General features: G+C 40.2%; 1 protein-coding gene across 2 annotated transcripts in view; it reads right to left on the bottom strand.

Annotated features, from left to right (window-relative positions):
- Nucleotides 1-15,430, bottom strand: part of fig4a (FIG4 phosphoinositide 5-phosphatase a) — a 59,050-nt gene that overhangs the window by 40,533 nt on the left and 3,087 nt on the right. For both annotated transcript variants that reach the window (XM_028605592.1, XM_028605593.1), the window contains exons 3-10: nt 12,884-12,982; nt 12,153-12,276; nt 8,040-8,196; nt 7,231-7,281; nt 6,445-6,608; nt 5,854-5,982; nt 2,937-3,037; nt 1,471-1,633 (exon numbers count right to left, since the gene is read on the bottom strand). In XM_028605592.1, the coding sequence (XP_028461393.1) occupies nt 1,471-1,633; nt 2,937-3,037; nt 5,854-5,982; nt 6,445-6,608; nt 7,231-7,281; nt 8,040-8,196; nt 12,153-12,276; nt 12,884-12,982 (988 nt within the window). The remainder of the gene's footprint in view (nt 1-1,470; nt 1,634-2,936; nt 3,038-5,853; nt 5,983-6,444; nt 6,609-7,230; nt 7,282-8,039; nt 8,197-12,152; nt 12,277-12,883; nt 12,983-15,430) is intronic.

Raw genomic sequence — 15,430 nt, 5'->3', positions numbered from 1 at the left:
TGTAATTGATTTACATAATTGTATTTTCTTTTAAATCATCCTAACTTAGTTATCAAATTATCTTTTCCAATTCAGAAAATGTTAGTAGCTTTCTATTGTTCTTATGATGGCATAGCTTTTTTTCTGTGTTTTTATTTCCTTTTTCTTGTTTTTGCCTTTCTTTGTCTTTGTAATTGACTCTATGTCATTGTAAATGAGGGCCACCCCTCAATGATGTCTTGAGTATAAATTAAGGTTGAATGAGTGAATGAATAGTAATTTTGGGAGATATGGCCTATTCCTTTTTTTACATGGATTACATGAGTAGGCCAATACCACTATCATGCAAAAATATAATTTAAAAGAGGAAAGTTAACCAAGTATACCATTACCAAGGGCAAACTGTGTCAAACTACATGTACATACACAGTGAAATATAATCTGATCATATATATAATCAAGAATTGGGCAACATTTGAGAAATGTCAAATAAAGTCTTTCAGGATCAAAGCAGGAGCAGGATGAGTTTATACACAGACACACTCAGTGTGTCTCTCACACAAGTAAATGCCATCTGAGGATGAATTAAAGGGCAAACTGGGGGTGGGGGGGTTATGATTTAATACAGGCATTGTACACATGCAAGCACCAATATCTTCCTACACCCACACACCCACCCCCTCTTGCCCTGGTTTTGTGTTTTTATCCAGCTCATAATGAGACAAGTGAATGGATACAAAGATGAGAACCAGGAGGGGGGGCGTCCTGCCTTCACCTGTTTCATTCTCTTTTTTTCTTCTTCTTATCTTTGTCCCAGTGGTTGGGAAGAATTGCCCTGGTATAAAGCCACTCTTCCCTTTTTTTAATGCAGTTTTTCCAATAACATTCTTCTTCTGTCCCTACAAGGTTATTTCTGGTCCTGGGAAGCTGGTTGAATACATTGAGCATTATAAATATAAATAGTTAGAATACCTATTGTGCTACTGTATGGCTGACCTCTGAAAGAGGATATACCTGTATCTTTCATTTGTTATCTGTCTTTATGTATCAGGACAAAGTGGATATGAAGATATTCCATCAAAGCCTGGGCAGCGTTGACAACTCTCTACCTTTTCCATTATAAAGCAGATGTTGGACACCTTAAGGGGATGGATATTCTGAAGTAGATGGCACGCCCCCAGTTTGGAGAAGCAGGCAGGAGTACCAGAACGGAAACTAAGCAATGTACTGCTGTGGACGGGGGGCAGCAGGAAAATGTATTTTAGCCACCTGCTTCTCTAAACTGGGGGCATGCCGACCGCCATCTACTGGACTACAGATAAGTACTTTAAACAACCCCACTTCAAAAAATTTAAACTATTCCTTCAAGCAGCAAAAAGTCCATCAATAATCCAAGCCATGATACCATTTTCCTTAACACACTAGTCTGATAATGGAAAAACAAAGAAGTTGATGAACAAAGTAAGCAAGAAATCTGGTGATGAGTCTTACATCGTATTGGGGGTTTTGGCATCATGGTGGAAATGTCCTGGGACCAGTAGAGCGGGACTGAACCTCGCACCTGGACGTATGAGGAGTAACTTCCTGCTGCGAAAGACATAACTGAGGCATCATGGACAATCTGCTCTGTCTCAACCTCATTAGCCACATCCCCCTGGAAACAACAGAAAAACACAAAGGTTGGGAAAACAATCTCATCAAAAGGTCCATTTAGTAGCTGTCCGGAAATTTTTCATCATATTATATAATCTTCATCAGCAGGTGGAGCTCTCCAAATGTTCACAGAATTGTCAGTGCAAGGAAATTCTCGTTCATGTTGAATTGGCAATCTGAATCTTGATCATCTGCGGATGAGAATCATGTGATATGATTGAAAGCTTCAGAACAGCTACTAAACTGCTGCTTCCAACGACAATAATGAACTTTGACTTTCGAACATGGAAGAGAAGCCCATAAAGTGCTCAGAAGAAAATGGAAACAGAAACAGCAGTTAATAAGCTGTTCTGCAGCTTTTGATCATCTCATGTGACCAGACATGATCAAGGTCAACACGGACAAGAATTTCTTAAAATCTACTATTTCCATGACAACTGGGCAAACTCCATCTCCATTTAAAGCTCCAAAGCATTAGAATAACAAGTAAATCGACACTTTAAAAAGGTCCCATGGCATGAAAATTTCACTTTATGAGGTTTTTTAACATTAATATGAGTTCCCCAAGCCTGCCTATGGTCCCCCAGTGGCTAGAAATGGCGATAGGTGTAAACCGAGCTATCCTGCTCTGCCTTTGAGAAAATGAAAGCTCAGATGGGCCGATCTGGAATCTTGCTCCTTATGAGGGAAAGAGACTTCAGATACAGTATTAGGGGACCACCAAGGCCTATATAAAAGCATACAAAAAGCAGCATGTTATAGGACCTTTAAGCCCACAGACCTTCTTAACGGCAGACATTTTGCTATCACACAGCAGGACAACCACAGGTTAATTAATAATATTAATAAGGGCTGCACTCGCTTAAGCTTCTGTGCATGCTGGCCCACTGACATGACTTATTTATACATTTACACATGGAACAGAGCCATTGTTCACAACATTAGTTACACCTGTTTTTCCTGCTATGACAAGTCAAACTGTCTGTTGTGATAAAGGCCAATCAGACAGTATTCTATAATGAAACATAGTTGCAATTTTGTAAAAACTACTTTATTTGGCATTGACCACAATAGCAGGAAACTGTGTCCAAGCTGATCTCAGGATGGCAGGATATCTATGTTTGCTCCTAAAGTTCCTCCCACCTCCACCACACACCCACACAAACAACTTATGCATACTCAAGGAAGAGGCAGCGGGCCAAATTAACCCCCTGTGATCACCCTGAGTCATCTCAATCATCCAGGTGGCCCTCAACCCTGCCTCTAGTATCTATTCTTCCCTGTTGCCTTGGCAACTGCTGTACCTCGCAGTTGGCTCCTCTTTTGAGGAAGCGGGTCCCGGCAAATTTGCTGGAGCGCCTGGCAAAAAGGGTGATGTGGACCGGTCGGCCGTAGATCAGCAGCTCTGAAGTTGGTGGGTTAAGGAAGAATAAAAGGAAAGGAATAATAATAATAATACAATAATAATGCACCACTGACCACATTACACAATGACCTGTCGGGTCGCGGAGGGAGCAGTTCCAGCAGGGGACTCCAAACTTCCCTTTCCCAAGCCACATTAACCAGCTCTGACTGGGGGATCCCGAGGTGTTCCAGGCCAGGTTGGAGATATAATCCCTCCACCTAGTCCTGGGTTTTCCCCGAGGCCTCCTCCCAGCTGGACGTGCCTGGAACACCTCCCTAGGGAGGTGCCCAGGGGGCATCCTTACCAGATGCCCGAACCACCTCAACTGGCTCCTTTCGACGCGAAGGAGCAGCGGCTCTACTCCGAGCTCCTCACGGATGACTGAGCTTCTCACCCTATCTCTAAGGGAGACGCCAGCCACTCTCCTGAGGAAACCCATTTCAGCCGCTTGTACCCTGGATCTCGTTCTTTCGGTCATGACCCAGCCTTCATGACCATAGGCGAGGGTAGGAACAAAAACTGACCGGTGGATCGAGCGCTTTACCTTCTGGCTCAGCTCTCTTTTCGTCACAACGGTGCAATAAATGTAAATGTAATGTAAATAAATGTAATACCGCACTCGCTGCGCCGATTCTCCAACCAATCTCCTGCTCCATTGTCCCCTCACTCGCGAACAAGACCCCAAGGTATTTGAACTCCTTCACTCGGGGTAAGGACTCATTCCCTACTTGGAGTAGGCACTCCATCGGTTTCCTGCTGAGAACCATGGCCTCAGATTTAGAGGTGCTGATCCTCATCCCAGCCGATTCCCACTCGGCTGCGAACCGATCCAGTGAGTGCTGAAGGTCACAGGCCGATGATGCCATCAGGACCACATCATCTGCAAGGAGCAGCGATGAGATCCCCAGCCCACCAAACTGCAACCCCTACCCACCCCGACTACGCCTTGATATCCTGTCCATAACAGGATTGGTGACAAAGCGCAGCCCTGGCGGAAGCCAACCCTCACCTGAAACGAGTCCGACTTACTACAGAGAACCCGGACACAGCTCTCACTTTGGTCATACAGAGATTGGATGGCCCTGAGAAGAGACCCCCTCACCCCATACTTCTGCAGCATCTCCCACAGTATCTCCCGCCAGATGGTGATCGGTTGACAGCTCCGCCCCTCTCTTCACCCGAGTGTCCAAAATATATGGCCTCAGATCAGATGAAACGATTATAAAATCGATCATTGACCTTTGGCCTAGGGTGCTCTGGTACCAAGTACACTTATGAGCGTCCCTATGTTCGAACATGGCGTTTGTTATAGACAATCCATGACTAGCACAGAAGTCCAACAACAAACAACCACTCTGGTTTAGATCAGGGAGGCCGTAGGGTTTTTGAACCATTCTTTGTCTGGCCCCTCACCTGAGACCACTTTGCCTTGGGAGACCCTACCAGGAGCACAAAGCTCCAGACAACACAGCCCTCAGGTTCATAGTGACACACAAACCTCTCCACCACGATAAGGTGATGGTTCCCGGAGAGGTTTGTTTTGGAAACAAAAGTTATTAATCTGTTTCTACATGATTGCTTAGGGATATTTAATGAGGCCCATTGTCTTCCTTTCCCCCTTATCGCCTTTTTTCCCCTGCCTGCTTCAGTGTCTCATCTTCTCCAAATTTCTGCATTTACTCTATCCTCTGAGTCTCCTCTTATTGCACCTATCAGTCCTTTTATCATCTCAGAAAAACAGCCATAAAGGCAAAACTGTTTCCAGGAATTGTCTAAACTCAAAGCAATTCAACCACACAATGACACTGTGGCAGCATGCTGCTTGATACGAGTGGCAAAAGTGGTGATAGCAGTACAGACTATAAAGTGCACCTTACTGTAGCTTACTGCAACACAACTACTGGTAGAAAAATATTAATTCTTGAAAAATAAATTACTGATAAAAAAGAGTAACTTGTTTTGACTGAAAGGCAAAAACATATTTTACACTGCATAATGTGATTAATGCAAAGGAGACTTAATGGTAAATGATTGAAATCTGGACCTAAGGCAGACTTTTACCATAATAAATCAAACTGTTTACTCAGTTCTAGTCAAGCACAAAGCCCCTGTGCAGCAGTAAGCCATGCATCAACGCTACAAAAGCTTCTCACAAAATCCAGAGGAAATTATTCATGTGGAGCCTAATACTAATCTCTGGTATGCAGCTTGTTTCTACTCAAAACCGCAAAGCAAAAGCTACAGTAGCACTAACATGAAAGGCAAAACATGGGTTTTGTCTTCAATCCAAAAAGAAAAAAAAAAACGTGGCTTATCTGATTAAATATGCACAATGTTGCTGCCTTTTCCCTGCAGATAGCAGATGGAGCTATCATGCACGTGCCGGTGTTTACATACATGATGTAACCATTGCTTAATTGCCATAATACTTGTTTTGATAAAGCCCTATGAATACAAATTGCTTCTGCAGTTTTGAAGTGAATCACACACTCTCACTCGCTCGTTTAGCAAGTGTAATCCACGTGCTGTGATGGAGGCCGAGCGCAGTTCAACAAGTGATGCTAGGGCATAGAGATGAGGGGGAGTACCAACAAAGCACAACATTGCGAGAGTTAAAAGTTGTCTTTTGCTGTACTCGTGTGTGACTAATCAAATCAATCAATGCTGACAGATGTTATGTCCCAACAAAATCCCATGAAGGTGCTATACAGTTTGTATGGCATATATTTTTTATACATAAACACATAAATCAAAGCAACAGCCAAACAATTCTGCAATGCACAAACAAAACTGACTTGACAATGCTCAAAGGATACTGGACTGGCCACAAAAGCCGTGGATTATATACATGAGCCAGTCATGATGCACTACGTCCTTGACTCGTTCCAGCAGCTTCCCGTTCCACACGTACTTGTAGTACGGCTCGCTCTGGAGGCCGTAAACCACTGTGGCAGAAGAGTAGGAACACATAAAACCTCATGATCATTTTACGGAAATGGGGTATGACCAAATCATCAGTTAGAATGCCACAAATAGAAAAAAGCTGATGTGACACAGGCTGTGGAACACGAGCATATTTAGAAACTTTTTAAGAAAATTTGTATTAAATTGCTGCAACTGGGACTTAGCTTATGTTAATGTATTACAATACACATGTCATGACAGAACACATCAGCCAAGACAAGTCAAGTTGTTTTTCAATAGATTTTCAATGGACTTCAATGACAAAAACAGATATTAACGCTTCTGATTGTGGCAGATATATCAGTGACTTTCTACTTTTATGGGCATTCATGGCAACAGCAAAGTGTCTTCAATTGACTTGCACAATGTGAAGAGGCTTACAAGGTCTTCTCCACCCAAAAGAACGAACAAACAAACGTAATATAATGGCTACTTCCACTCACCCTGCGTAGGCAGACCCTCATCTTCAAAGATGTCGAAGCTGTCCTGCTTGCTCTGTGTGTTAACTTCTTCCTCAGCAGGGGAAGTTGGTGAAGACCACAGTTCATAAGGCCTCTGTAGCAAAGTCAGGTTGTACTGCAGCGAATGGCTCAGGTCATAGCTGTAGCTGCAGGGTACAACGGCAATATCTATTTGAAACAAATTTAGCCTGTACCATTCCATAATAAACAATTCTGTCACACGTACAATTGGAAACATTAAGTGCAGTCAGACAAGACTGTGATTTGTGCCCAAAAGTACTAGCTTTTGTTAGTCTAAATAAGCAATAGGACACATGCAAAATGAAATCTAAAAGGTATTTTTAGGTTTTTCATTTTACACACTAAAACATTTGACAAACTGACAAGGAAGACATAAAAACCTTTGCATGAACTGAAATATTCAAAACATACAATAAAGGGTGTGTGGAGACTCCTTATGACAACCAAGAGCACACTTATCAAGATAGGTATAAGGAAAACGGAGGTCAAATAGAGTTTTTTTTTTCTCATAGCTGTTACTAGTACTAGTACTAGTTTTTATCTGGATTTTGGCTTGGGAACCGTAAGGTCGCTGGTTCAAGTCCCCATACGGACTGTGGACTGGTAGCTGGAGAGGTGCCAGTTCACCTCCTGGGCTCTATCAATGTGCCCTTGAGCAAGGCCCATGGAGGGCAGGCATTACATCTTAATAAATATATATTAGTGATAAATGGCTCTGTTTTTGTGAGAGAATCTGTCTTACAGTACCTGAAGTAGAAGTTGCTGGATAGGTCCACGTTCTGAAAGATCCGCACATATCTAGGGGAGCAAAAACTCAGTCAGTCAAAGAATAAGTATAAAATAAAAGTCATATATACGGAATTTATCAATAAGTTATTAAACTTTGATAATATTAGTCTATGTCCATGATTCGGTACACTTGTGATGATTGATTTAATAGATTTATTACAGATCTTAGAAGGCAGTAACGTTACCTGACACGTAAACACTCTCTGCATGTTTTACCTTTTGCTGATGCCTTTACGTTAATCTGACGGCATTCAATTCAGACCTTTATTTTTGCTATTGCAAGTGAAAGTGTTAGGGAAATGTTACTGGGTCTGACTTTGTAAGATTTCCGTTGTGCATTTGATGTAAAAGTGGTGCTTATGCAGACATGAGACCAACATGTTAAATATCCATAAGATTAATGTAAAGGTGTGCATGTCTAAAAGGGGCTACAGTTTTGATTTAAATTTCCTTGTAAACTATGGGATGTTTGAGAGCAAATCCAAGCACAAACACATACACACAGTTGTAAACACATGAAATGAAAGCTTCATTGTATGTTGCAAATAGAAACTCTGCATTGTTCCTCAAAACATGTTTCAGACTGACTCCTAAAGGTTCTGACATTGTGTAGAATTTCAAGTCAAAAATCTTTTTATTTCAATGTTCATTAAAAAAAAAATGTATTACAATTTCTTGACTATAGTATGTCCAGTGAGTGTGTTTATAAATTACTAGTGATGGTGTATAAATGGATATATAAAAAGAGAACAAGAAAGAGACAGAACCTTGCTTCATCAGGGTGTGTAACCCTGACCGAGTCATTTGGGATGTAAATCATGCTGGTGTCTTCAATTTTGTAGATGGAGTGGCCACCGATGTCAGCCATCTTTCTGCGCTTGGTGATCAACACAATGTAGTACCCCTCGAGGAAACGTACAAACCCTGTGAAGAAAAAAAAACTTACAAATTTAAAATCTTTTAGAATAAACTCAAATGTTTCTTTCAAGGAACTTTCTTTCCCCCCCACCTTATCCCTGACATAACCTGCGTTGTTCATAGAACACCACTGAAGTTTAAAGCCTGATTTGCAGGCAGCCTTTCTGCTGCCTGCAAATCAGCTACAGCTTTTACAATACAAATAAATAAACACCACTGTTTGTGGAGGTGGATCATGAGTGTTTGCGTGTCACACTTCACTGTATTACCTATACGCTCCATTTCGTCTTACATAATTCAAATCTGACCCAAAAAGTATCATCCAGCATAGTCATCATTTGCTTTCAGCTTTTGATGCGTTATTTACTAATCAGTGACATTCAATACATAATGAATAGTTGTGGATGATGTCTGTGTGCATTTATTTTAATGGTCGGAATATTATTAGTAATATTTGCCTCATCATGGTCAGTAGTTTAGGCAAGTGTGCATGCTAGACACACACCTTCATTATATTACTGCTAAGACTAATCTGTTTACAAATGAATTGTGTGTCATAGATGCTATTTTGCAACCTCTTAAGAAGTCCTCTTACATTTGGACTATTTAGAATCACAGATGCCCCAGTATCATTGCACTGTAATGATCTTCATATTGTGTTTCCACCACATACAAAGAGAACGCTACAATTGCAGGATGATGTAAATCTGTGGATACACAAACAACCAATTACATGAACAAAATTGAGCTAAAAATACATGGTTCGATATTAATTGACTAAATCAAGTGACATCACCTGAGGCAATTCCTCAGATCTCACTTTCTTTCCCCACATATGCAGTATTACTCCCCAAAACCTGTAAACAGACTGTGATGAGTAAATATGGGTTTAAGTAAGTTGAATGATAGACTTTAGTTTGCATGAGACATCTATGCTTGATTGGTTTTCAGACTCTTACCTATCATTACAAGCCAAGTAGGATATAAAATAAGATAAGCTAAGATAAACTTTATTAATCCCACACTGGGGAAATTCCTGTGCCATATACCAGAACTTTTAAGAAAACTACAACTTTGATGCTAATTACCACAACTCTGCTATGACAAGAACATAGTATAATGAAAAACACCATCAAATTGCATTACAGGAAGTGTAGCATCCAGTGTTTTTGGAGCGTGACTATGACCCATACTAGGGACTGAAAGTCAGGATATCTCAGCCTCTGCTGCATTACCTTTCACCTCTTTTTTCTGTCTAAATTGTACATTGAGTAAAGTTTTAAATTGTACATTGATTGATCAAGGCCAAGAAGGTATTTTATGTGGTCATAATTATTGCACATATTGTATACAGAAATACTGTAACATAGTTAGTCACCTGTAAGACATTCTTATCCTAATTCCCACTCTTATAGTAGAGATCTCCATTAGGTAAATCACTGTAAAACATTCTGAGCTATCGGTCTGTCTGTGTGTCGGTTAGGAACCAATTACACTCCCATTTGCCAAAGAGCGAGTGTCCACAAATTGTATAGGGAAAATGAAAAGAAGCATGGTAACTTTTCTGAAAAGCAATTAGTGTGGCTTTTTAGCATTTCATTATATGCTTTTTTGACTTCATTGATACCTCCGCTAAATAACTCCAGACCTATTCTACCCAGATGTGTAAAGTATTCCTCCTTGACATGACTAAAGAGTGGCTATTGGGAATTCATCTGAAGGGTTTACAGTAAGTACGAGCTGGTGTATAAAAATGTGCAGGTAAGACGTGATTTTCACAACGCAATGACAATCAACTAAGCTTGCAATCCATAGCCTTGAATGAACTTGTGGCTTTGCTGAATGACAATTCTTATGTTAGTTGATTGTGTCTCTTGCCAGCAGAGATGGGTCAGACTGACAAAACTGGCACATGAAAAAGAGTAAAAATATACTTACAATAATGCTACTCATTATATGAAGTAATAAAGAGGTGCTCGGCAAAGGGCCTGTTATGATAAACTGAACCCAACATGGCTTTTTTTTTTTTTTTTTTATATGATACAGTGACTTTGGTAAATAGCGGCTTAAACAAAGATGGCAAAAGGGCCCAGTGGGGAAAAAGCATCTCATTTATTCACAGATGTGTCAGAGTGCTTAAAAGATGATGAATTAGCTATTATGACCTTGCCAATACTAGTTAACAATTGTTAGCATCTCTCTTTGCTAAAAATTCAAATGTATACAGCTCCAAACACAAACACACACAGACCAGAAGAACTGGAAAGTAGAATGTAAGACTGTTGCAATTTGTATTTTTAGCCACACAACAGCAATGTTCAATGGATGGCCATGTCCAGTCCGACCACCACTTTGGTCCAGACTGAAATATCTCAACAACTAGTGGATGGAAACAATTTCAATTAGGTTTTGAAAAGACACACATGCTCTCCAGAGGAAGAAACCCACTGACTTTAGTGAAGCCCTGACGTTTCCCCAAGCCACCACTGTATTTGATATTTGGGGTTTTGACATGGAGAACATGGCAAACATATTACCTGCTAAATATCAGCATGTTAACTTTGTTATTGTGAATATGTTAGCATGTTAAAGTTAGCATTGTGGTTTTATGTTTATTTTGTGTGGTTTGGTCCTGCTGGTAGCTCTGTAACATGACAGATAGGAGTAAAAGTATACGTAGAGGCACTTTGCACAACCTCATCAACAGCGTAATCTTTGGGAAGAAAAACGTGCCTTAAGCAGTAACATGTTTGGTTTGTTGAAGTCAATGTTTGGTTTCATTTGATTCTGGCTCATTAAAGTGGCTTTGAATTGGATTCAAACATTCTTCTGATTCACCATGTTTACATGTAGCAGAAATGAAGAAAACTCCAAAGTGTCTGCAGTAATTTTCCTACAAATGTACGTTTCTGTGACAGACAAATTATCTATGATCAATAACCTGTACGGAGTATATAGAAACAGACAATACTGGTAAAGGATAAAGGCTGAATAATGACCTGAGTGAATCACCAAGACAGGTTAGTAGGACAAACTCAAACACTCTTCTGTTTTGTGTGTATTAGAATGTGTGTGACACAAAATGTAGGTCATGACTTGAGGACTGGTGTGCAGTTCCTATGTGAAACACAGCTCAGTCACACCAATTATTTCCCACACAGCCACTGGGGTGCAAACACAGGTGGAGGATATACAGAGTGTGATCAGTTACACACTCCTCTAATAACAATAACTTTATAACTAACTAACTATAACCTTTAATTGCATATATGGAGCAGACAGACAGAACAATTTGACCTAGAAAATAAGAGTGACCTGAATTCCATGTCTTGGGTTGACAAAAGGCCAGTTAAGAGACACAATAAATGCTTTCCATAAACCTTACAATTGTACCAATTGTAATTGGGTCTGTCAGGCAATGTCCAAAGCACAGAGGAGTTGAGCTATTCTTTTTGACACTGATCAACAAAGCCTTTAATGCCCAAGTGAAAACAGATCTCTACAAAATCATATAAATTAATTACAATTTAAATACTAAATAGTTTTAATAGGCGCTGTACTGTATATCACTATTACAGTCATAGAAACAACTCTCCTAAACAATTTTGTTACAGCTTCTTTTTACCTGATTTTCTACAAAAGGAAAGGGAAAGTAAAAAAAAAAACTTCTAAATACACCACTGATGGTCATTATTTGAACCATTTTAAGCTTGACTAAGTAGCAGTGGTAGCGGTTCTATATTGTAGTGAATAACAATGTCCTGCCAGGTGTTCCTTTTATTTATTTATTTTTTTCATCCAGTTTTTCCATTTCAAGCACTTACAAGTAATATGCAAAACCAGGTCAAAACGCACACCTGTAGAAGCAATGCTTTGGAGGTAAAGTACATGTTGTCATCATTGTGTTCTTGCAAAAGATGTTGCTATGTCAGTGAGGAAGAGAGTGGAGGGACTGTACTCACCTACAATGCCAAAGGCGGAAACAGCCCTGGACAGGCCCGAGGAACCCTTTTGGCCAATCTTGGTTCGGTTGCCCAGGTCCAGGCGGCCCAACAACTCCCGAACCTCTTGCTGGCTGTACACATGCTACAGACAAATACACACACACATACACACATCAGGTATGTGTGTGTATGTGTGTGTTCTTTAGTTTGCTGTATAATCTTTATCCATCTCAGAAATATAAAGAGATTCTATGCAGTATTTTATTTCATTATGTGTGCCAGCTTTCCTTACATATGAGCTGAGAGAAAGATGAGGCTGTTTTTCCAGCTTTAAACCTGCTCACCTCCAATGCATCATCACATTCTCAAGCATCCACTCGGTTTATAAAACACTCAACTATGCCAATCAAATGAAAAACAAAAAGGGTTTCCCAAGGTCAGTATAATACAGACAGCAGGAATGAGAGTGTGGAGTGATGTATATTTAGTCATGGATGCTTCATTATAACAAACACATCATTATCATAATCACCCGCAACACAAACAAACAAATCTCGGGTCATGGATCCTTGTAATGAGTAGTGGAGAATAATAGGAGGTGCATGCAGCCCTCATCAGCTAAGCTGTCATCCATAATACACTTGGGACAGGCTGAGTGATAGTACAATTTTAGCTCAAGCGTGCTGTACTGTATTACATAAGCATATACATTTGCACTGTACCAACTCTTGTGGAAACTCAGCACTTGCCTTATCGTCAATTATGACCAGGTCCTTGGGTTCGGTACGGTCAATCTTCAAGACTCTGTGTTTGGTCTCTGACTGATTGGTCCCCACCAAAAAATACCTCTGGAAAGGCAAGGCAATTTTATTTATATAGCACATTTCAGCACAAGGCAACTCAAAGTGCTTTACATAAAACATCAAACATTAAAAAGCAAAGAGCAAAAATATAAAATAAAAAATATAAAAATATGAACAAATACAGATTTCTGAGATAAAATACAAGAATAAAATTCACAGTTCAGTATAAAAATTGATAAGAGACTAAATACACAAATAAAATGTATAGTACAGTATAAGAATTAAGGAAAGGCAACATCAAAAATAAAAGGTATAAGCCTTGATTTAAGCCATTTAGTTCTGACTCTGGGGACAACAAGCAGACCGTCCCAGACGACCTGAGAGATCTTGGTGGTTCATAGTGCAATAATAGATCAGAAATATATTTTGGCCATAAGCCATTTACGGATTTATAAACCAGCAGAAGGATTTTGAAATCAACTCTTTGAGGCACAGGAAGCCAGTGTAAAGACTTCAGAACTGGAGTGATGTGTTCCACTTTCTTGGTCTTAGTGAGAACTCAAGCAGCAGCATTCTGAGTCAGCTGCAGCTGTCTGATTGATTTTTTAGGGAGACCTAGTTTTTCCAAATCCTGGTGAGACATAAGTCCGTTAATCCTTGATATATTCTTAAAATAGTAATAGGCTGATTTTGTTATTGTCTTAATAATCGAAATTCAGGTCTGAGTCCATAACTACACCAAGATTTCTGGCTTTGTCTGTTGTTTTTAACATTGCCGTTTGAAGCTGAGCGCTGACTTTCAGTTGTTCCTCTTTTTCTCCAAAAACAACCACCTCAGTTTTTTCTTCATTTAATTTAAGAAAGTTTTGGTACATCCAGTCATTGATTTGTTCAATGAATTTAGTCAGTTTTTGTATTGGACTATAGTCTCCTGGCGATAAAGTTATATCAAGTTGTGTGTCATGGGAATAGGTGCACATACATAAGAACGCAGTAGGATAATGTATCTTAGAGAAGACATGTTTTCAAATTTCAATAGACAGTCTATGTTATTACAAGCCAGCTTTCCAATGTATAATCCCATTGTTAAAGTCTCACTATCTTCAGGCTGTTTTATCCAATAATGTGCAACATTTCCTCTCCTCAATAAGCCGATCAATTAGAAAGCAACGTATGAAATTAGCCTGTGAAATTATACACAAAAGGAATCAAATGCAGATATGTATCATGTAATTTTATATGAGAATATACCTTGGAATTAGAGTAGCTATAGTCTAGAGCAGGGGTCTTCAAAGTTTTTTAAGCACAGGACCCCTTAACTGAAAGAGAGACAAAGCAGGGACCCCTACTACATACAGTGAGGAAAATAAGTATTTGAACACCCTGCTATTTTGCAAGTTCTCCCACTTGGAAATCATGGAGGGGTCTGAAATTGTCATTGTAGGTGCATTTCCACTGTGAGAGACATAATCTAAAAAGAAAAATCCAGAAATCACAATATATGATTTTTTTAACTATTTATTTGTAGGATACAGCTGCAAATAAGTATTTGAACACCTGTCTATCAGCTAGAATTCTGACCCTCAAAGACCTGTTAGTCTGCCTTTAAAATGTCCACCTCCACTCCATTTATTATCCTAAATTAGATGCACCTGTTTGAGGTTGTTAACTGCATAAAGACACCTGTCCACCCCATACAATCAGTAAGAATCCAACTACTATGGCCAAGACCAAAGAGCTGTCCAAAGACACTAGAGACAACATTATACACCTCCACAAGGCTGGAAAGGGCTACGGGGAAATTGCCAAGCAGCTTGGTGAAAAAAGGTCCAATGTTGGAGCAATCATTAGAAAATGGAAGAAGCTACACATGACTGACAATCTCCCTCGGACTGGGGCTCCATGCAAGATCTCACCTCGTGGGGTCTCAATGTTCCTAAGAAAGGTGAGAAATCAGCCCAGAACTACACGGGAGGAGCTGGTCAATGACCTGAAAAGAGCTGGGACCACCGTTTCCAAGGTTACTGTTGGTAATATACTAAGACGTCAAGGTTTGAAATCATGCATGGCACGGAAGGTTCCCCTGCTTAAACCAGTGCATGTCAAGGCCCTTCTTAAGTTTGCCAATGACCATTTGGATGATCCAGAGGAGTCATGGGAGAAAGTCATGTGGTCAGATGAGACCAAAATAGAACTTTTTGGTCATCATTCCACTAACTGTGTTTGGAGGAAGAAGAATGATGAGTACCATCCCAAGAACACCATCCCTACTGTGAAGCATGGGGGTGGTAGCATCATGCTTTGGGGGTGTTTTTCTGCACATGGGACAGGGCGACTGCACTGTATTAAGGAGAGGATGACCGGGGCCATGTATTGCGAGATTTTGGGGAACAATCTCCTTCCCTCAGTTAGAGCATTGAAGATGGGTCGAGGCTGGGTCTTCCAACATGACAATGACCCAAAGCACACAGCCAGGATAACCAAGGAGTGGCT

This window comes from Perca flavescens, chromosome 18, assembly GCF_004354835.1.
Source record: "Perca flavescens isolate YP-PL-M2 chromosome 18, PFLA_1.0, whole genome shotgun sequence".
In the NCBI taxonomy this organism is placed as follows: Eukaryota; Metazoa; Chordata; class Actinopteri; order Perciformes; family Percidae; genus Perca; species Perca flavescens.
The sequence above is the reverse complement of the archived record's forward strand: the minus strand, read 5'-3'. Positions and strand labels throughout refer to the sequence as shown.